At 41.3% G+C, this 23089-nt stretch overlaps 1 protein-coding gene across 1 annotated transcript in view; it reads right to left on the bottom strand.

Annotated features, from left to right (window-relative positions):
- Positions 1-10245: 10245 nt before the first annotated feature.
- Positions 10246-23089, bottom strand: part of ushbp1 (Usher syndrome 1C binding protein 1) — a 67059-nt gene continuing 54215 nt past the window's right edge. Inside the window, exons 11-14 of the mRNA XM_051935430.1 lie at positions 22719-22877; positions 20342-20430; positions 12561-12683; positions 10246-10677 (exon numbers count right to left, since the gene is read on the bottom strand). Of these exons, the coding sequence (XP_051791390.1) occupies positions 10512-10677; positions 12561-12683; positions 20342-20430; positions 22719-22877 (537 nt within the window). The 3' untranslated portion in view covers positions 10246-10511. The remainder of the gene's footprint in view (positions 10678-12560; positions 12684-20341; positions 20431-22718; positions 22878-23089) is intronic.

Raw genomic sequence — 23089 nt, 5'->3', positions numbered from 1 at the left:
TGAAGGGGCATCTCTTATAGTAGCAGGCAGACCAGTCCACAGTTTAGAGGGTCCTGTAACTAAAAGCTCGACCTCCCCCTGTTATTTTATTAATCCTTGGAATCATAAGCAGACCGGCATCTTGATATCTTAATGTGCGCTCAGGTGTGTAAGTCATGATAAGTTCAGACAAGTAAGCCGCACCTCGGCCATTTAAGGTGTCACACACGCGCGATTCGGAGACAGCCAACAAGCCCTAAGGTAAAGAAAACATTGCGAGATGAAGGGTTATTGAAAGGTACTAACGTCTCTCTCTCTCTCTCTCCCTCTCTCTTCTCAGCTGCAAAGAAGACAAATAATCCTACACGCACCCGTTCCAGCACTCAAAATGGCCGGGGCTCCACTACCTCTTCCGTACCCTGCTGAGATGACGTCATTTCCTTTGCCTCATCACGAAGACGTCACTTCCTTCATTTGTATTTCCTGTAGCTATGATGTTTTCAGTATAAATAGCCCTGTCTGCTTTGTATCTGTTGTCAGACAAATGATTTATTTTGTACCGTTTTGTTCATTAATTTTGTTTGACCTTGTTCATCGGACAATATACGGTGCATTTCCCTAACACTTCACAATGACTGGAGTCGGTTTATTTCACAAAGGCTTTATATGTTAAAAGGAGGATTTTGAAATCTGCCCTAAACTTAACCGGGAGCCAGTGTAAGGATTTAAGAACTGGAGTTATGTGTTCGTATTTTCTTGTTCTTGTAATAATTCTTGCAGCAGCATTTTGGATTAACTGGAGGCTGAATAAAGAACAGTTTGAACATCCAGTGAACACCGCATTGCAGTAGTCAATCCTACTAGAAATAAATGCATTAATTAATTTCACAGAATCCTGTTTATTTAGAAAGTGCCTTAATTTCCCAACATTTTTAAGATGGAAGAAACCTGATTTGGATTAATTTGTGCTTTAAATGACATACTAGAGTCAAAGATAACTTCGAGATTGTGGGCTGATTCAGTAAAATTAATGGGGATTCCAACTGAGTTAAATGATGACAAAATATTGTTGTGATCAGTGTCACTCCCTCCAACAATTAACATCTCTGTTTTCTTGATGTTTAAAGACAAGTAGTTCTCATCCATCCACTCCTTTAGTTCACTAACACAACTAATTAAAGACAACATCGGAGAAACTTAATTTGATCAAAATGAAAGGTATAACTGGGTGTCATGTGCATACGAGTGAAAATGAACATGATGTTTCCTAATGAGAGATCCCAGAGGAAGCCTGTAAAGTGAAAACAGTAAAGGTCCCAGTACTGAGCCCTGCGGGACACCATATTGAACTTCTGTGTATAATGATGGAGTCCTGTCAGCACATTTCTGTACATATTGGAATCGATTTGATAAATAAGAACTAAAACAGGTCCTGCGGTGGGTTGGCACCCTGCCCAGGACTGGTTCCTGCCTTGTGCCCTGTGTTGGCTGGGATTGGCTCCAGCAGACCCCAGTGACCCTGTGTTCGGATTCAGCGGGTTGGAAAATGGATGGATGGAACTGAAACAGGCAAGGACGGTGTCTATAAGGCCAACATCATTGGGCGGAGTGGTGGCTCTAAGGCTAAGTATCTGCGCTGGTATCCCAAAGGTTGCTGGTTCAAATTCCCGTCAATGCCAAAAAGAAATCCTACTCTACTGGGCCCTTGAGCAAGGCCCTTAACCTTCAATTTCTCCAGGGGTGCTGTACAATGGCTGACCCTGCGCTCTGACCCCAAGGGGTATGCGAAAACTAACAAATTCCTAATACAAGAAATTGTATAAGGCGAAATAAAGAACAACAACAAAAAAAAAACATCAGGGGTAAAAAATTCCAGTGTGCACAAAGGCGGAAATGGAGACAAATGTCTGCATTTGAAACGAAAATGTGGCAGTGTGAGCCTACGCTTAGATCCTGGAGTCTTACATGACCCTGACTGCCTTGGACTTTGCTGCCACATAACTTCACTGACTATCGGTATCCAAGCCCCTTACATTTATAGAGTTTGCACAATTCTGGCTATCTTTCATATCCATAGTATATTTAGGCCCCATCCGCCCTTCTACTACATTTTCATTTAAAAACGCACACATTTATGTACATTTTCAACTTTTGTCTGCACTACCCCATTAATTTTGACCCCCTGAAAACAAAGACCTTTAAAAAAGCTCTCCAATCTATCTATCTATCTATCTATCTATCTATCTATCTATCTATCTATCTATCTATCTATCTATCTATCTATCTATCTATTATATAGTGCCTTTCATATGTATCTATCTGTTATATAGTGACTTTCATAGCTATCTATCTATCTATCTATTATATAGTGCCTTTCATATCTATCTATCTGTTATATAGTGACTTTCATAGCTATCTATCTATCTATCTATCTATTATATAGTGCCATTCATATCTATCTATCTATTAAATAGTGACTTTAAAATCTGTCTGTTTATCTATTATATAGTGCCTTTCATATCTATCTATTATATAGTGCCTTTCATATCTATCTATCTATTAAATAGTGACTTTAAAATCTGTCTGTTTATCTATTATATAGTGCCTTTCATATCTATCTATCTATTAAATAGTGACTTTAACATCTGTCTGTTTGTCTATTATATAGTGCCTTTCATATCTATCTATCTATCTATCTATCTATCTATCTATCTATTAAATAGTGACTTTAAAATCTGTCTGTTTATCTATTATATAGTGCCTTTCATATCTATCTATCTATTAAATAGTGACTTTAACATCTGTCTATCTATTTATCATATAGTGCCTTTTACATCTATCTGTCTATCTATCTATTGTATAGTGCCTTTCATATCTATCTATCTATTAAATAGTGACTTTAAAATCTGTCTGTTTATCTTTTATATAGTGCCTTTCATATCTATCTATCTATTATATAGTGCCTTTCATATCTATCTATTAAATAGTGACTTTAAAATGTGTCTGTTTATCTATTATATAGTGCCTTTCATATCTATCTATCTATTATATAGTGACTTTAACATCTGTCTGTTTATCTATTATATAGTGCCTTTCATATCTATCTATCTATTATATAGTGACTTTAACATCTGTCTGTTTATCTATTATATAGTGCCTTTCATATCTATCTATCTATTAAATAGTGACTTTAACATCTGTCTATCTATCTATCATATAGTGCCTTTCACATCTATCTGTCTATCTATCTATTGTATAGTACCTTTCACTTTCATCTCTCAATCTTATTCTGTTTATTCTCCCCTTTGGCCTTCAAAAGGCTCCTGTGACATTTCAGCATATTTTCTTTATATGTTTCTGGGTTTAAAGGATCGTTTTAAGTTATCTTGTTTGCATTTTCATTTTATCAATCAATTATTTTATTCATTTTGGCCTTGCAGGTTTATCAGATTCTGACCAAAATCAGAATGGCTCCTACAGAGTTTTCAGCATTTGTTTGTGTGTTTCTTTCTTCTTTATACATTTGGATTTTGTTAAATGCGCCCAAAGCTATCAGAGATGTCCTTCCATCTTCTATGTTTCTCTTTTTTCTGCCAGTGTCTTCTTTGGGGTACGCACTTTAAACTGACATCAGAGGGTCTGCCCAGGCCCCATTTATAAGCACTTGCATGTCTTTTTTAATATTCCCAATCAGAGCAATGATGCCAGTGTCTAAGATGATTAACGGATTAATTTTCGTTCCGAGGCCGCTTATGTATGTTTAAATGGCACGTCTCTGTTCTGTGAGTTGAAGTTACGCCAAGCACCATCCATCTCCCCACAGGGCCTTCTGCACGTTTTCAGTTTAATCCGCGCAGACAGACGGTCGGGAGTGGCTGCGTTGCTTCACGTTGTTATCATTCTCTACCCTTTGACACCCACATGAGGCAGACCTGGAGCCACTTTGACCTTTACTGGGGCCCACTTGTGACCCCCCATTCTGACCCCTCGCTGCTTCTATTGGCCCCGATAGGTGGGCAGCAGGGTAAAGGTGGTAGGAGAGCCGCTGTGGTGCTGCTCAATTCCAATCCCAGACGCTGTTCTCGTGCCCCCCCCCCCCCCAATCCAGCTGGGAGAAGCATGGGGGTTGCCTGAGGTCAGCCTGACAAGCTTTGATGGAACAGGAAAATAAAGCGCTTTGCCCTGAATTGTTTTGACAGAGCCGAGGCCGAGCTGTTCAAACAGCAGCGCCACACTTTTTTTTTCTTTTTTCCTAAAACAAATGGCTCCGTGGGGTTTGTTTATCAAGCTGCTCGGCATTCCTGATCTGACGGACTGGATGACACTTTAATTCCATTTATTTTCTTTTTTTGCTCTTTTTAGTTATTCAAAGGCTTGAAGCCCCTTGGAATTCATTACTGGCCCCCTTTCTTCAACATGCTGGCGTCAGCAAAAGTGACACAAAGGCCGAGCTTACAGAGGAAAGGAAATGGCAATAGCAAAGGGGCCGACAGCAGAGTGTGTGTGTGTGTGTGTGTGTGTGCAAGTCCTCGCAGGGTCTATGAGCGTTCGGCCCACTCCTGCTCCCTGGGTTTTGCTGTATACTTTCTAAGGACAGGAGAGCCAATGTCAGGCCACACACCATGGTGTGCCCCATCAGTCCCCAATGGGATGGGATCCAAAGGTGCTATATAATAAGCAGGCACTTTAACCTCTTGACTTTTATCTATGGTGCTCATTATATACAGTACTGTGCAAAAGTTTTAGGCAGGTGTGAAAAAATGCTGTAAACAAAGAACACTTTCAGAAATATAAATAATGATTGTTTATTGTTATCAATTTACAAAATGTAAAGTGAGAAAACAAAAGAAAAATCTAAATCAAATCAATATTTGGTGTTCCTACCTTTTGCCTTCAAACCAGCATCAATTCTTCTAGGTCCACTTGCACAAAGTCAGGGATTTTGTAGGATTCTAGTCAGGTGTCTGATCAACCAATTCTACCAAACAGGTGCTAATGATCATCAATGTCACACGTAGGTTGAAACACAGTCATGAACTGAAACAGAAACAGCTGTGTAGGAGGCTTCAAACTGGGTGAGGAACAGCCAAACTCTGCTACCAAGGTGAGGTTGTGGACGACAGTTTCATGTCATGGCAAGATTGAGCACAGCAACAAGACACAAGGTAGTTCTACTGCATCAGCAAGGTCTCTCCCAGACAAAGATTTCAAAGCAGACTGGAGTTTCAAGATGTGCTGTTCAAGCTCTTTTGAAGAAGAACAAAGAAACGGGCAAAGTTGAGGATCGTAGACGCAGTGGTCGGCCAAGGAAACTTAGTGCAGCAGATGAAAGACACATCAAGCTTATTACCCTTCGAAATCGGAAGATGTCCAGCAGTGCCATCAGCTCAGAACTGGCAGAAACCAGTGGGACCCAGGTACACCCATCTACTGTCCGGAGAAGTCTGGTCAGAAGTGGTCTTCATGGAAGAGTTGCAGCCAAAAAGCCATACCTCCGACTTGGAAACAAGGCCAAGCGACTCAAGTATGCATGAAAACATAGGAACTGGGGTGCAGAAAAATGGCAGCAGGTGCTCTGGACTGAGGAGTCAAAATTTGAAATATTTGGCTGTAGCAGAAGGCAGTTTGTTCATCGAAGGGCTGGAGAGCGGTACAACAATGAGTGTCTGCAGGCAACAGTGAAGCATGGCGGAGGCTCCTTGAACGTTTGGGGCTGCATTTCTACAAATGGAGTTGGAGATTTGGTCAGGATTAATGGTGTTCTCAATGCTGAGAAATACAGGCAGATACTTATCCATCATGCAATACCATCAGGGAGGCATATGATTGGCCACAAATGTATTCTGCAGCAGGACAATGACCCCAAACATACAGCCAAAGTCATTAACTCTTTGAGGGCTAAATATTTTTTCAGAAAAAGGATGGTTTCACCCAGAAACCAGCGTAAAATGTCTGTTGCTGCATGCTGTGGCTGGCAGTTTGCCAAGAATGAGTGACAGGCTTGCTGCCAGGCTGTCTTCACATGGCAGCAGTGGCAGTCACAGTCACAGTGCATTACAATCTGGTTTCTACCTCTTATCATTGTTAAGTGGCAGTCCACCCTGGCGAACATTGTCAATACCACGGCTAGCTGGAGACTGATCAGCAGAAGCTGAAACCTTACATTCATTTTCGATCACTTGTATCAAAATCGGAGTGCGACAAGTCATAGTCCAGTTCAGAGATAATAGACAAGACGTTGTCTACAGAGTATTTTGCTTTTCACATTCACTTTGATTTCTCGCCAAATGACAGTGCTATTTTTGCCGTTGTGTGCGCCTTGCTACTCACGTGAGCGCAGGGAATCTCGGTCAAATCTAACTTTCCTTCTAGCAATGAGAGTCTAATGTAAAGGTTGACTTTGTCACAGTTTACAGTTGATTACCATTGTCCACTCCTCCTTTTGACAAAAGTCAACATCAGCCCTATAAGAGTTAAGAACTATCTTCAGCGTAAAGAAGAACAAGAAGTCCTGGAAGTGATGGTATGGCCCCCACAGAGCCCTGATCTCAACATCATCGTGTGTGTCTGGGATTACACGAAGAGAAGGATGTGAGGAAGACTACATCCACAGAAGATCTGTGGTTAGTTCTCCAAGATGTTTGGAACAACCTACCAGCCGAATTCCTTCAAAAACTGTGTGCAAGTGTACCTCGAAGAATTGATGCTGTTTTGAAGGCAAAGGGTGGTCACACCAAATATTGATTTGATTTAGATTTCTCTTTTGTTCATTCACTGCATTTTGTTGATTGATGAAAATAAATAATTAACACTTCTATTTCTGAAAGCATTCTTTGTTTACAGCATTTTTTCACACCTGCCTAAAACGATTAATGCGGCGGTGCAGGTAGGTGCCCTCTGTACCGTATATAATAAGGGGACACAGTGTGAACCGGCATCGTGTTTAAAAAGTAGCGGTTGCCAAAGCGCTGTGAACCCGACATTGGAATGTGGCACAATGACGGAGTGGTCGGGAAATTGTCCGTTAAAACCGGAGCCGCGGTATCAGACGCTGCTCTGGACTAATGCGGACCTTAAGAGCCCGACCCGCGTGGAAAGGGGGTTGCCGTTGGTTACTGGAGGGGCAGAGGAAGTGCCAATCGAACCGGGGCGGCTGGATAGTGCTGTTACCCGGAACGATGTGGTACTAATGATGCCGCCTCCAATAATACATAGGACAACGGGCGTGCAAACAGCAAAGAGGCTCTCTCTTTTCCATAGAGAGCCTCATACTGTGCACAAGCCCCAGAGAAAGCAGGAGATCCCCGAATTAAAACGAGGGTCTCCTGACAGATTAAAGAAAAGGGCAGAGAGCAGCAAAGCGGCCGTTAAACCCTCCTTGGCGGAGGACAGGGTGGAGCTGACGGAATTCCCGAGGTGTTTCCGGTCTCGGGAAGAGAAGCCAACAGGAGGACGTCGGCGGTGCTACAACTGCCGGCAACCGGGCCACGTGTGGCGTAGTTGTCCCCGGAGGACAGGGGAGCGGTGGGATAACAGATACACCGTTCCCCCAAGGTTCGCTGGGGGATCTAGACAGCGGAACCACGGCACGGATCTCGCGTCCTCCTGGAGGAGGACGTCCCTCGCGGGAATCAACGCTCCGCCCCACTGGTCGTCGCTAAGGGGGAGGGACTGTGATGGACGACCGGCTATGGACTCCGGTCGCCACCCCCAGGCCGCTAGGAGGAGCCCTCCGGACAGCATATTCGTGCCCCGAGTTCCAGCAGGGCCTCATGGACTTTGTAGTGTTGTGACACAGCCCTGCTGGATACCTTGGGGGCCGCCAGGAGTCGCTGTAGGGGGGCTAGTGGGCTCTTGCATGCCCTATAACCCGGGAGTGCGTCACAGTCACGTGACTGGAGGAAGCGACGTGCTCCCGGGATGAAGAGGAGGACTGTTTACCCTGACCCGGAAGGAAATGGACTTGTGGGTTGTGCTTAGAACCACTTCCGGGTCAGGAGCTATAAAAGGACTATGGGTAGCCCAGACATTTGAGCTGAGCTGGGTGGAAGGAGGGCAACGCATCTGGGAGTGGAGGATTGTGTATTATTATTGTTATTGTTATTATTACTGAGTATTGTGGAGAAGAGGGTGCTTTGTGCACAATTATTATTATTTCTAATAATAAACCATTATTTGGACTTTTACCTGGTGTCTGACGTCTAGTCTGAGGGTTCAAGGGGTCACGGAGGACCTTAATCTATCACAATATATACATATTCACATATATACATACATTATATATGTATAAGGGTGGCACAGTGGTGCAGTGGGTAGCGCTGCTGCCTCGCAGTTAGGAGACCTGAGTTCATTTCCCGGGTCCTCCCTGTGTGGAGTTTGCATGTTCTCCCTGTGTCTGCGTGGGTTTCCTCCTGGTGCTCCGGTTTTCTCCCACAGTCCAAAGACATGCAGATTAGGTGCACTTGGGATTCTAAATTGTCCCTAATGTGTGTGTGGCGCCCTGCCCAGGGTTTGTTTCCTGCCTTGCGCCCTGTGTTGGCTGGGATTTGCTCCAGTAGACCCCCGTGACCCTGTAGTTAGGATATAGTGGGTTGGATAATGGATGGATGGATGGATGGGATATATATAAATATAGATATATTCATTCACAGACAATTGCTCAACAGTGCACATGTTTCTTGAAGTCATTTCCTTTGTCCCAGAAAAAAGAGGTGTGGCCAAGATGACACCATCTTCACCTCTGACCCCTTAATCCCTAACGCAGTCACACCCACACCCTCTGGAGAGAAAACAAAAAAAGAGCATGTCAAAGAAAGCTTTAAAAATTCATCAGTGTGGTGCTTAGAGAGGCCCACCCTGGCAGGAAGAATATGGCAGCCAAGACAAAATGAGAAAACTGGATCAGTTGGGGGTTTCATTTTACTGTAGAGAGATGAGAGGTTGGGAGCCTGCGCTGATAGCGTGTTGCTGCACCCACCACACAATGAACCACCAGGAATGGGGACCCGAGGGCAGAGGGTGACACCTCAGCACCACACTGGAACAGTCGGAGGTTTTTGACGGTGGCTGGAGTGTCAATCCTGCTGCCAACCTCCAAGTTGATGGACCTGCTGGCAGGGCTGGGTGCAGATTAAGGGCTGTCTGTCCGTCCTAGGTGTGACGTTAATCTGATAGATAGAAAGTATAACATGCAAGAAAATTTCTTTGAAATATTTTTTACCTTTAAAAAGCTCTAAAAATCTATCTGTTGTCAAGCGCATATGCATAGGGGACAGCTTGAGACCTCTGGTGATTGTAATTACCCACCACTCCACGGGTTGGCACTCTGTTTTAATGCCTTTTCTCTCCCTCACCCTGCAGACAAGATGACTGGCAGCTCTGACACCTCCAACGTGAATTACAGTGTGCATCCGCCTGGACCCAGCCTCTTCCTGCTGGAAGGAAATATAACTGGAAGTTCGGACATTTTGAAATCTCTTCAGTGGAACTCCAGTCTGAAAAACATTGCTTTGTAATTGCTATCTATTATATAGTGCCTTTCACATCTATTCATCTATCTATCATATAGTGCCTTTCACATCTATCTATCATATAAATGCCATTCACATCTATCATATAGTGCCTATCATATCTATCTATTATATAGTGCTTTACACAGCTATTATATAGTGCCTTTCACATCTCTCTATTATATAGTGCCTTTCAAAATTATCTATCCATCCATCTCTCTATTATATAGTGCCTTTCACATCTATCTATCATATAAATGCCATTCACATCTATCATATAGTGCCATTCACATCTATCTATCTATTATATAGTGCTTTTCAAAATTATCTATCCATCCATCTCTCTATTATATAGTGCCTTTCACATCTATCTATCCATTCATCTATCTATCTTTTCTACAGTGCCATTCACATCTATCTATTATATAGTGCCTTTCAATCTATCTATCTATGTATCTATCATATAGTGCCTTTCACATCTCTCTATCTATTATATAGTGCCTTTCAAAATGATCTATCCATCCATCTCTCTATTATATAGTGCCTTTCACATCTATCTATCTATCTTTTCTATAGTGCCATTCACATCTATCTATCTATCTATCTATCTATCTATCTATCTATCTATCTATCTATCTATCTATCTATCTATCATATAGTGCCTTTCATATCTATCTCTTTATCTATCTGTCTGTCTGTCTAGATATCCTTTTTCCAGTTAAACTCAAAACAAAAACAGAGAATCCAGAGCTGAAAATTCAGGTAGCCTTTTTCATTTTCTTTTAACAGTGTATGTGTGCCACTCCCAGCCACTGGTGACAATGCCAACGTTAGGACTGCAGTGGTACAGTTGGTATTTGCTGGTCTGTTCCGTCGTGTTCAGAACACCTGGATGTTTCCCTCCTTCAGTCCTTTTCTTCTCCAGGGTGAGCTCCCCACATCACCGCATGTTTACAAGGCTTTGGAATTCTTGAACACAACTGGACTCGACAGGGTTCACTGGACAGCGCGGTGCTGGGCCCGTCACAGGGTGGTCTCGGCCCGTTCGTTTTCCAGCTCTCGAAGCTCGTTCTTCAGGCCACTGATCTGCATGCTGTGCCGTTCCTTCATCGCCACCATCTGCCGATCCAAAAGCCACAGCTGCTCCCGGTACTTCCTCCGAGCTCCCTTGTAGGCAGTGGCCACGCTGCTGTAAGAGTTTGAGATAAAGGGTCTTTAAAATGGGCAGAGGAGGGAGTGAAGAATGTGGATTAGTTGAAATGCATGCGTGTTACTCGTGTAGAAAATGGAGGGTAGCGGCTCTGCAATAGCACAGGATATTTGGCAGTTATGTCAGAGATGGAAGTAAAGCGCTTTATATGATTAGTCTGCTATTTATTTCTATCTGTCTGTCTATCAATTATCAAACATGTGCCCCTGAGGATCACCTTCAGGGCTCACCTAAGGTATGTGGTATGAGAGGGGGTGCTGTCACTAGCAGTCCTGTCTCCCTTTAGTCTCACGGCCTCCTAAAACTGTCCCATGACGGCAACAGAACCAAAAATACCACACCAGAATATAGAAGAGATGCTCCCAGTAAGTGACGGCTCACACTGGACCTGACTGCCCATGAGGACAGTGGTCATGCAGAATTCCTCACGTGCTTAAAAATGATGGCAACTTTGCCCGGCTGGTATCCCAACTATTTTTGGTCTCACGTTGTGTCATCCCTTGACTGACTACACTATCTATCCATGATATAGCGTCTTATCTATCTATCTCTCTATCTATTATACAGTGCCTTTCATATCCATCCATCTGTTATATAGTGCCTTTCATAGCTAGATAGCTATTATTCTATTATATAGTGCCTTTCCTATCTATCTGTCTATCTTTTATATAATGCCTGTCAAAGCTCTCCATCTATAATTCTATTATATAGTGCCTTTCCTATCTATCTGTCTTTTATATAATGCCTGTCATAGCTCTCCATCTATAATTCTATTATATAGTGCCTTTCATATCTATCTGTCTGTCATTTCTATGTACAGTATACTGCCTTTCATGTCTATCTATTATATAGTGCCTTTCATAGCTAGCTAGCTTTTATTCTATTATATAGTGCCTTTCCTATCTATTATATGTATAGTACCTTTAATAGATCTCTATGTATAATTCTATCATATAATGCCTTTCCTGTCTATCTATTATAGGTATAATGCCTTTCATGTCTATTATATAGTGCCTTTCATAGCTAGCTAGCTTTTATTCTATTATATAGTGCCTTTCCTATCTATTATATGTATAGTGCCTTTTACAGATCTCTATCTATAATTCTATCATATAGTGTCTTTCCTGTCTATCTATTATATAGTGCCTTTCATAGCTAGCTAGCTTTTATTCTATGATATAATGCCTTTCCTATCTATTATATGTATAGTGCCTTTCACAGATCTCTATCTATAATTCTATCATATAGATAGTGCCTTTCATGGCTAGCTAGCTTTTATTCTATTATATAGTGCCTTTCCTATCTATTATATGTATAGTGTTATTCATGTCTGTCTATCTTTTATATAGTGCCTTTTGTATCTATCCACCTATATATCTATCTATTATATAGTGCTTTATTTCATTGTCTTGTTGGTTGTTTCTGTTGCTCTTATTCTCTCATTTTTATTGTTTCTTGATTTCTAAACCAGCCGCCAATAAACAACGATATCCAAAGCTCAGAGGAGTCAGCGGCTGGGCTCGTCTACCCCTGGGTGTGCTCGTCATGACGTGTCTGTCATCTTGAATGATTTGGAGAGAAATTAAAAAAAGAAAAAAATTGAAGATCCAAAGTTATCGATTTACTGTGGGCCATAAAGCACGTGGTTGATATTCTCAGAAAGTAAAACTCTACAATGTAAGACTGGCCTGCTGTGGCACAATGAAAGCCCTCGCGTGAAATCACTTCTGTCCTTTGTAAGGACCTTCTGCTAATCAGGCAACTGAAGGCAATCAACAACGTGGAGCCTCTGCGGCCATCCAACCCCGTCGGTCAGCCCTCTTAATCTCCGGCGGATACTTCTCGGCGCTGTCGAGCGTTACCTGTGCGCCCTCGTCAGCTCCCGGGTCAGTTCGCCAGTCCGTCTTCCTCGTGCCGAACTCTCAGCCACGACCACCTCCAGGGAGCTGCGCAGAGCCTGCGTGCGCTTCTTCAGGGTCTGCTCCCTGCACGACAGACGGGGAAGGTGGACAAGAAAGAAGAGCAAGTCAGAATGGCACTGCTTCAGGTCACCGTTACTGTCTCAAAGCACAAGAGAGACAGATAAAGTCAGTTTAAAAAAAGGACACTGGAATTACGGAGAAATATCTGCAGCCTGTGAAGCGCGTTACCAAAAACTAGCAGCTTACCTGCCACCGCACACCTGAATGGACAGGAATGTCATGTGACCACAGTCTGGTTCAGGGTGAGCGTCGTCGGTCCTGGGGGGCCGCGGTGTCTGCAGGTTTTTGATTCAACCCATTTACTTAATTAGAAACGAATCCCTCCTAGTGTTAGATCTTATCTAATTTCAATTCTTCTTAGTATTTTTATTCAACCATGTCAGGTTAGTGTTATTTCACAAATTATATTTTCCCTTCAGTCTCATTCGTTCACTTTTCTCTCTTCAATTTCCTTCTAAACATTTTATTAAACCAGAGAACTGACGATGAATCGACACCCAGGTGTAAATGGAGACAAGTTCAATGGAGAACTGCTGGCTCCTTTGTCATTTGCTTCAAATTGCTAATATGAAGCCATTAAAACAGAGAATGCAACTGTTTAAGAGTGAAATAAGCAATTAAGGGTGGGGAACCTTAACAAGCGAGACCACCAAAGTGAAGTATAAAAATGTCACGAGAGCAGTAAATGCTTCATCAGCAATAATGGACTCCTCACGAAGAAACTGAGCTGGAACAAAAACCTACAGCCCTCCAGGACCGACGTCACTCACCCAGGGGTCTAATCTGACAAGGACGAGTCACTGTCACGGTGCAGGGTGACATAGGAGCAGAGGGGCGAGTCACACTGTCATGACATCAGACTGCAGTGAAATGGTCACTAGTGTGGGCTAATCAACAAAACGTCACCAGTAAAAATACGTCACCACTATAAGGAGCCATAATTAGTGACAAGAATAGATAGATAGATAGATAGATAGATAGATAGATAGATAGATAGATAGATAGATAGATAGATAGATAGATAGATAGATAGATAGATAGAGTAAAGGCACTATATGATAGATAGATAGATAGATAGATAGATAGATAGATAGATAGATAGATAGATAGATAGATAGATAGATAGATAGATAGATAGATAGATAGAGTGAGTAAAGGCACTATATGATTGATAGATTGATAGATAGATTAAAGGCACTATAAGATAGATAGATAGATAGATAGATAGATAGATAGATAGATAGATAGATAGATAGATAGATAGATAGATAGATAGATAGATAGATAGATAGATAGAGTAAAGGCACTATATGATAGATAGATAGATAGATAGATAGATAGATAGATAGATAGATAGATAGATAGATAGATAGATAGATAGATAGAGTGAGTAAAGGCACTATATGATTGATAGATTGATAGATAGATTAAAGGCACTATAAGATAGATAGATAGATAGATAGATAGATAGATAGATAGATAGATAGATAGATAGATAGATAGATAGATAGATAGATAGATAGATAGATAGATAGATAGAGTAAAGGCACTATATGATAGATAGATAGATAGATAGATAGATAGATAGATAGATAGATAGATAGATAGATAGATAGATAGATAGATAGATAGATAGATAGAGTGAGTAAAGGCACTATATGATTGATAGATTGATAGATAGATTAAAGGCACTATAAGATAGATAGATAGATAGATAGATAGATAGATAGATAGATAGATAGATAGATAGATAGATAGATAGATAGAGTAAAGGCACTATATGATAGATAGATAGATAGATAGATAGATAGATAGATAGATAGATAGATAGATAGATAGATAGATAGATAGATAGAGTGAGTAAAGGCACTATATGATTGATAGATTGATAGATAGATTAAAGGCACTATAAGATAGATAGATAGATAGATAGATAGATAGATATTAAAGGCACTATATCTTATATCTATCTATCTATTATATAGTGCCTCTATCTATCTATCTATCTATCTATCTATCTATCTATCTATCTATCTATCTATCTATCTATCTATCTATCTATCTATCTATCTATCTATCTATCTATCTATCTATCTATCTATCAAATGTACTGATTCTTGAAGATCTGAACATTCATGTGGACACCCCCTCTAATTATTCTGCTGCCCAGCTCTTAGAGCTCCTGGACTGCCTAAATCTGAGGCAACTTGTCGAGGTCCTCACTCACAACAAGGGCCATACCCTTGATTTTGTCATTACTGACTCAGTCATCATCTCTGACCTCCAAGTACTGGATCTGGGTGTTTCCAATCACAAATTTGTCTCAATGGATTTACCCACAAATTCACTATACTCTAAACCAGGGGTCCCCATGAGGGTGCTTAAATATGAACACATTTCACCAATCCTTCGGTCACTTCATTGGCTCCCTCTTCACCTCCGTATTGAATACAAACTTTTTCTGCTTACTCACCAGTGTATCCATGGAAATGCTCCACAATACCTTAAGGAACTCCTTATATTACTGTACAATCCACTGCAAGAAACCTCAAATACCCACCGCCTTTGCCCCCCTGTGACCAAACTTCATACAACGGGTGACCGAGCCTTTGCAGTGGCTGCTTCACATCTCTGGAATGTCCTACCAGAGAGCCTGAGAACACAGCAGATTGTGGACTGTTATAAAAAAACAGCTAAAGATTTTTCTATTTAGGAAATCTTATTACCAAGAATGCTATAATTATTGTTGTTTTATCTGTTTTTAACTTGCTTTGCCTTTGTTTAAACTTTATGTAGCACTTTGTGATATACTGCTAATGTAAATTGCCCTATAAATATAATACATTATTATTATTTTTATTATTATTATTATTATTATTATATAAAATGTTCTGCGGTGGGTTGGCACCCTGCCCGGGATTGATTCCTGCCTTGTGTCCTGTGTTGGCTGGGATTGGCTCCAGCAGACCCCCGTGACCCTGTGTTCGGATTCAGCGGGTTGGAAAATGGCTGGATGGATAAAATGTTAAATGTTACTAGATAGACAGGTTAGATTAACTGGCCACTCTAATCTGGCCCTGTGTGTGTCCTGCAATGGAGTTGTTCCCCATCCACAGCTGGTTCTTGCCTATGAAATTTGGTTTCTAAATGGATGTAGGTTAATTTGTAAAACAGTTAAGTATTAACTGACCAGTTATTCTTTTTCCGCGCTACTGAACACGTTTTGTGCCAGGAACAATGAGGAAAGGTGTAACAGAGTGGAGCAACAGTGTCCTCTAGTGGCCAGGATTAGAAAGCTCCAATCTGTTTTTTTTTTTTTTTTTGTTTCTTTTTAAACTTTCTTAATATATTAGAATAGTAGAACAACACATCTTATGTTAAAGCCTTCTGTCTGTATTGGTATGTACATCAAATTCACATTTTCAATTTGGAACTTTTGAATTATTAAAAACTTAATGACTCTAAGTAAAACATATATCCATAAACTTGATTTAACTGAATATACAATTATAATTTTTTTAAAGGTAAAAAATATTTCAACGAAATGTTAAAGCATGTTATATTTTCATTTCTATCTATCTATCTATCTATCTATCTATCTATCTATCTATCTATCTATCTATCTATCTATCTATCTATCTATCTATCTAGTACCTTTCATATCTACTATATCTATCCATCTATTATATAGTGCCTATAACATCTATCTGTTTATCTAGTACCTTTCATATCTATCTATCTATCTATCTATCTATCTATCTATCTATCTATCTATCTATCTATCTATCTATCTATCTATCTATCTATCTATCTATCTATCTATCTATCTATCTATCTATCTATCTAGTACCTTTCATATCTACTATATCTATCCATCTATTATATAGTGCCTATAACATCTATCTGTTTATCTAGTACCTTTCATATCTATCTATCTATCTATCTATCTATCTATCTATCTATCTATCTATCTATCTATCTATCTATCTATCTATCTATCTATCTATCTATCTATCTAATCCTTCCTACTACACTAACATCTATCTATCTATCTATCTATCTATCTATCTATCTATCTATCTATCTATCTATCTATCTATCTATCTATCTATCTATCTATCTATCTATCTATCTATCTATCTAATCCTGCCTACTACACTAACATCTATCTATCTATCTATCTATCTATCTATCTATCTATCTATCTATCTATCTATCTATCTATCTATCTATCTATCTATCTATCTATCTATCTATCTAGTACCTTTCATATCTACTATATCTATCTATCTATTATATAGTGCCTATAACATCTATCTGTTTATCTAGTACCTTTCATATCTATCTATCTATCTATCTATCTATCTATCTATCTATCTATCTATCTATCTATCTATCTATCTATCTATCTATCTATCTATCTATCTATCTATCTATCTATCTATCTATCTATCTATCTAATCCTGCCTACTACACTAACATCTATCTATCTATCTATCTATCTATCTATCTATCTATCTATCTATCTATCTATCTATCTATCTATCTATCTATCTATCTATCTATCTATCTATCTATCTATATTCATCTTATGTATAGTGCTTTTCCTATTTATTATGCTGTACCATTTATGTCTATTGTATCTATTTATTGCTTATTAATCTTCATTACAAAGGTTTCAGTTTAAAACTTGCAGCTCAGAGCTGACAGGAGTTCTTAGGTTGAACGGACAGAATGATTCAGGAGACAACGATAGAAAGGCGTCTCTTATAGGCTCAGTAGCATTTAGCAGTGACCAAATATTTAAATAAAAAATAAATCCAAAAATGTTGAAAATCTGCTCTAATGGTTTAGGATCTGTTAATTAGCAAGGACAATGTTCATAAAATCTTTTTCAAGGTTGAATAAAATGAAAATGCAGACAAAGTTACTTATAATGACCATAAAACCTACAAAGAAACTTCCTGCTTCGTATGTTGAAATGTCATAGGCGCCTCTTAAAGGACAAAGGTGGGCGTAAAGAATTCAACTAATCCTCAAGATTGGAAAAGAGCAAAAAGCCAGTAGACAGATAGACAGACATGTCCTTCATGTGTATCTACTGTATATGTCAGTCTATCTAATGTAGAGCCTGCATACACTGTGTCTGTCTGACAGGAGTCACCAGCCAACCTAAGACACTCATTTTCTGAACACACGAGGTGACCCCCTCAGACACAGCAGAAACATGCGGCTAGTCGAGGGTCTAGAAGGGTAAGACATTGGTGATAAAGTAAAAGTTTGCCACCAATTAATCGTGTATAGTGCCTTTCACAGAGAATCCGCTGTGTAAAGCTTTATCTGTTTTCTGGTGTTTCCAGGCCCAAAGAAGACCAATTTCTGATTACTCCATATGTCACATGTCAGACATATTTGCTGACTCATCTACTGGTGGTGCTATAATTAAATAAGGAAACATTTTTCCTGAGGTATTTTAATGAACGTGGTGGGTGGAGAAGAGTGCCAGGAGTGATTTATGATAGAAGAGTACCTGCAAGAGTGAAAGGGAAGGTCTATGAAGCGGTGATGAGACCAGCTATGTTGGTATGGTTTGGAGATGGTGGAACTGATGAAAAGACAGGAGACAGAGCTGGAGATAGCAGAGTTAAAGATGCTAAGATTGGGTGTGACGAGGATGGACAGGATTAGAAATGAGGACATTAGAGGGTCAGCTCAGTTTGGACAGTTGGGAGACAAAGTCAGAGAGGCGACATTGCGTTGGTTGGACATGTGCAGAAGAGAGATGCTGGGTATATTGGGAGAAGGGTGCTAAGGATAGAGCTGCCAGGGAAGAGGAAAAGAGGAAGACCTAAGAGAAGGTTTATGGATGTGGTGAGAGAGGACATGCAGGTGATGGGAGTAACAGAACAAGATGCAGAGGACAGAAAGATATGGAAGAAGATGATCCGCTGTGTCAACTCCTAATGGGTGCAGCCGAAAGAGGAAGAAGAAGATAAAGATAGTACATCATTGGGTTTCTCCAGCCAAAGCGTCAATGGGGTACAGGTGAGTACTACCGGTACCGTAAAGGAAAGAGGAAGCCCTAGTGAAGGGAGCAGAGACATGGGTGACCGGACTCAAGTAGCAGGGCGTCCTACAGTAGATCGGGGGACGAGTACCAAGTGCGAGTGGGAGCTGAGGCATGGGGGAGAAGATGGCTTGTATGTGTTGGCACACAGACTACCCCACTCCAAGAAACCGCAGCGCTCGCAACCTGATCGAGAGGAGTGCAAACAGCACGGGGTCCCTCTTTGTCCCATAAGGGGATTCAGGTTGTTGCAGCACCCCAAACTAAAGGGAGGCCCCGGAGAAAGAACGGGGGGTCTCCCGACAGAAGGAAACGTGAGCCCGAGAGCTCAGGCACAGTGAGAGAGCGCTCTCCACGAGGATGGAGAGAAGCCCCAAACCTGGCTGGGGAGATGCGGGCACGGGCGTTCCCATCTTGCTTTCAGGTGCGGAGGGCACAGGAAAATCAGAGGGGACAGCAATGTTACAAGTGTCATGGGGCCGGTCATCTGTGGAGATGTTGTCCGTACGGCGTGACGGAAGACGCCAGTAGGTAGCATCGGGACGATGTCTCTGCATCCTATTCTTGCTTTTTTACAGGACCAGACCATGGACAAAAGTATGTTGGCATCCCGCTGTGGGAGAAACCCAGCCCTCGCGGTACGGAACGCTTTGCCCTATGGACTTCAGCTGGTGGTGGGACAGTGTGGCAGATGGCTGGGGACCCTACCCAGCTGGAACGCCTGGACTGTCCAAGAGAGGGACAATACTTTCCCTGGGCCACAAGAGGGCAGCCGCCCTGGTCTGCTTGGGGGCCACCGGAACAGAGCTAGGAAGCTCATTCCTGTGGGAGGACGTTGCCACTGCCAAGGGGTGCCCGGGCAGTTATGGAATCCTGGATGGTAGCACTTCCGCCACACCAGGATGTGCTGCCGGCAGAAATCCCAGGGGCACCCGGAGTGCTTCCGGGTGCTCATCTGACACTTCCGCCACACTATGAAGTGTCGTTGGACAGAGCACCTGCAGCACTTCCGGGCAATTATAAAAGGGGTTGCTTCCCTTCAGTAGATGAGCCGGAGTTGGGAGGAAGGAGACGGAGCTTGTGAGGAGAGGGAGTAGATAGCTGGTGACTAAGGCATTGTGGTGCTGTTTAAGAATAAAACGTGTGTTTTGGAAATTCTGGTGTCTGCCTGTCTGTGTCTGGGGGTTGACTTTCCACACTATTTAGGTTCAGGTTACTTAAGACGTCATAATTAAAAAAGAACTTATTCCAACCAGGGAGCTAGCGTCCCCTAGAGGAAAACAAGGAGGCAAGAAGATGTAAAAGAAAAAAAAGAAAAAACCCAAGTGTCGCTTATTTGAACGGGCATATAAGTCGGGGTCTGATTTTATGATCGATTTTTCAGGTTTCAAGACCCGACTTATATGCGAGTATATACGGTAACAATAAAAACTAATAACTTTTATTAGGCGGCTTTAAACATTGCTGTTCTGCCGGAAACAGAATCCCTCCAGTAATAAAAAAAACAACAACAAAAAGAGACAAACTCGTTATTCCCACAAGATTCAGAAAACTCCAAAGTAAAGAATGGATAACATCCATCGTAACGTCTCACCGTTGCTGTGCTGCCTGAATCTGACGCATTACAGGATGGTTTCTGAAGGCCGGCGCCGCCTCGCCCGTTGTCACCCAGTCAGCTGAGCCCTGCTAGGATGAAGCGAGAATTGTGTTAAAATGCGTCCGTTCCTTCCTCTTGGCATCCTCCTCCCCCTCCCTAGTCTATATATTACGAGGGACGTTCAAAAAGTCTCCGCACTTTCTTTAAACTCTGTTTATTAAGAATCTCAAAAACAAAGGACATCACTTCTCAACATAGTCACCTTTGTTTGCCATGCAATTTCCAGAGGGTCTTACCAATGTTTTAATGCCCAATTACTACTCCTCTGACCTTCACCATTTCCAACAAAAATATAAAAGTGTGGAAACTTTTTGAACGTCCCTCGCATATACAGTCATATGAAAAAGTTTGGGAATCCCTCTTAATTCTTTGGATTTTTGTTTCTCATTGGCTGAGCTTTCAAAGTTGCAACTTCCTTTTAATATCTGACATGCCTTATGGAAACAGTAGGACTTCAGCAGTGACATTAAGTTTATTAGATTAACAGAAAATATGCAATATGCATCATAACAAAATTAGACAGGTGCATAAATTTGGGCACCCCAACAGAGATATGACATCAATACTTAGTTGAGCCTCCTTTTGTAATCTAACAGCCTCTAGACGCTGTCCTCCTATAGCCTCTGATGAGTGTCTGGATTCTGGATGGAGGTATTGTTGACCATTCTTCATACAAAATCTCTCCAGTTCAGTTCAATTTGATGGACAGCCTGCTTCAAATCATCCTATAGATTTTCGATGAAATTCAAGTCAGGGGACTGTGACGGCCATTCCAGAACATTGTACTTCTCCCTCTGCATGAATGCCTTTGTAGATTTCCAACTGTGTTTTGGGTCATTGACTTGTTGAAATATCCAACCCCTGCGTAACTTCAACTTTGTGACTGATGCTTGAACATTATCCTGTTGATATTGGGTTGAATTCATCCGACCCTCGACTTTAACAAGGGTCCCAGTCCCTGAACTGGCCACACACTCCACAGCATGATGGAACCTCCACCAAATTTGACAGTAGGTAGCAGGTGTTTTTCTTGGAATGCGGTGTTCTTCTTCCGCCATGCAGAGCGCTTTTTGTTATGACCAAATAACTCCATTTTTGTCTCATCAGTCCAAAGCACTTTGTTCCAAAATGAATCTGGTTTGTCTAAATGAGCATTGGCATACAACAAGCGACTCTGTTTGTGGTGTGAGTGCAGAAAGGGCTTCTTTCTCGTCACCCTGCCATACAGATGTTCTTTGTGCAAATTGTGCTGAATTGTAGAACGATGTCCAGATACACCATCTGCAGCAAGATGTTCTTGCAGGTCTTTGGAGGTGATCTGTGGGTTGTCTGTAACCATTCTCACAATCCTGTGCATATGCCGCTCCTGTATTTGTCTTGGTCTGCCAGACCTGCTGGGTTTAACAGCAACTGTGCCTGTGGCCTTCCATTTCCTGATTCCATTCCTTACAGTTGAAACTGACAGTTGAAACCTCTGAGATGGCTTTTTGTAGCCTTCCCCTAAACCAGGAGACTCAACAATCTTTGTTTTCAGATCTTTGGAGAGTTGCTTTGAGGATCCCATGCTGTCACTCTTCAGAGGAGAGTCAAAGGGAAGGAAGCACAACTTGCAATTGACCACCTTAAATCCCTTTATATCTCATGACTGGACACACTGGTCTACGAAGTTCAAGGCTTAATGAGCTCATCACACCAAGTAATCAGCATTGAGCAGTGACAGGCATTCAAATCAGCACAATGACAAGGGGACCCACATTTGTGCACCGCCAGTTTTTCACATTTGATTTAATTTCATACAACTAAATACTGCGTCACTAAAAATCTTTGTTCAGAAAACACCGCAGTACTCAGATGTTCCTAGGAAATGAAAGACACAACACTGTTATCTTTTATGTTGAAAGGAGAGTCAATTATTATGCAGACTGAGAGGGGTTCACAAACTTTTTCATATGACTGTATATATATATATATATATATATATATATATATATATGGTTGAAATAGTTTACTGTCAAATAAATGCAAAGAGTACACGACACATGTTTCGCCCTCATTCTGGGCTCATCAGGTGTACACACTCCACTGCACTCCCTCTCGGGAATCGAACCTTCTGGCGTCAGCGTCAGAGGCGATGCCCCTAATGTTGCGTCACGGCGTGTGGCTCGTTTATTTGACAGCATGTAGATCGGGGTAATTACATATATATATATATATATATATATATATATATATATATATATATATTTTATTTTTTTATTTATTTTTTTTTTTTTTAATGGTCCCCACCGGTTTTCATTCCGACCCCATTCCTCACCTTCATCCCATCCTCCTCCTCCTCCTCTTCATTTCTCCGACATTCCAGGATCAAAGCAGTGGCCACCTCCTGTGCTTTCTGAACAGACAAACACCATTCCAGGTATCGGCGCTCTTTTTCTGCAAGTCTTATTTCACTCCGGAGCTCTGCCATCTCCTCCTGGCATTAGAGGGCACAAAATAAAATGTCTTCATGTTATTAAAGGTAGGGAACCTAAAGATGAGCTCACACCGGCGGCTCTTAGATTTATGCTGGCGGGTGTCTGATGGCTTCTTTGATTTTTCTATGAGAGCATGATGATAATCTGCCAGTTTAAACAGGGCGAAATCAGTGATTTGGAAAATGTAGAAGTAACGTTTTGATTCAATTGG

Source organism: Erpetoichthys calabaricus, chromosome 12 (assembly GCF_900747795.2).
Source record: "Erpetoichthys calabaricus chromosome 12, fErpCal1.3, whole genome shotgun sequence".
Taxonomy (NCBI): domain Eukaryota; kingdom Metazoa; phylum Chordata; class Cladistia; order Polypteriformes; family Polypteridae; genus Erpetoichthys; species Erpetoichthys calabaricus.
The sequence above is the reverse complement of the archived record's forward strand: the minus strand, read 5'-3'. Positions and strand labels throughout refer to the sequence as shown.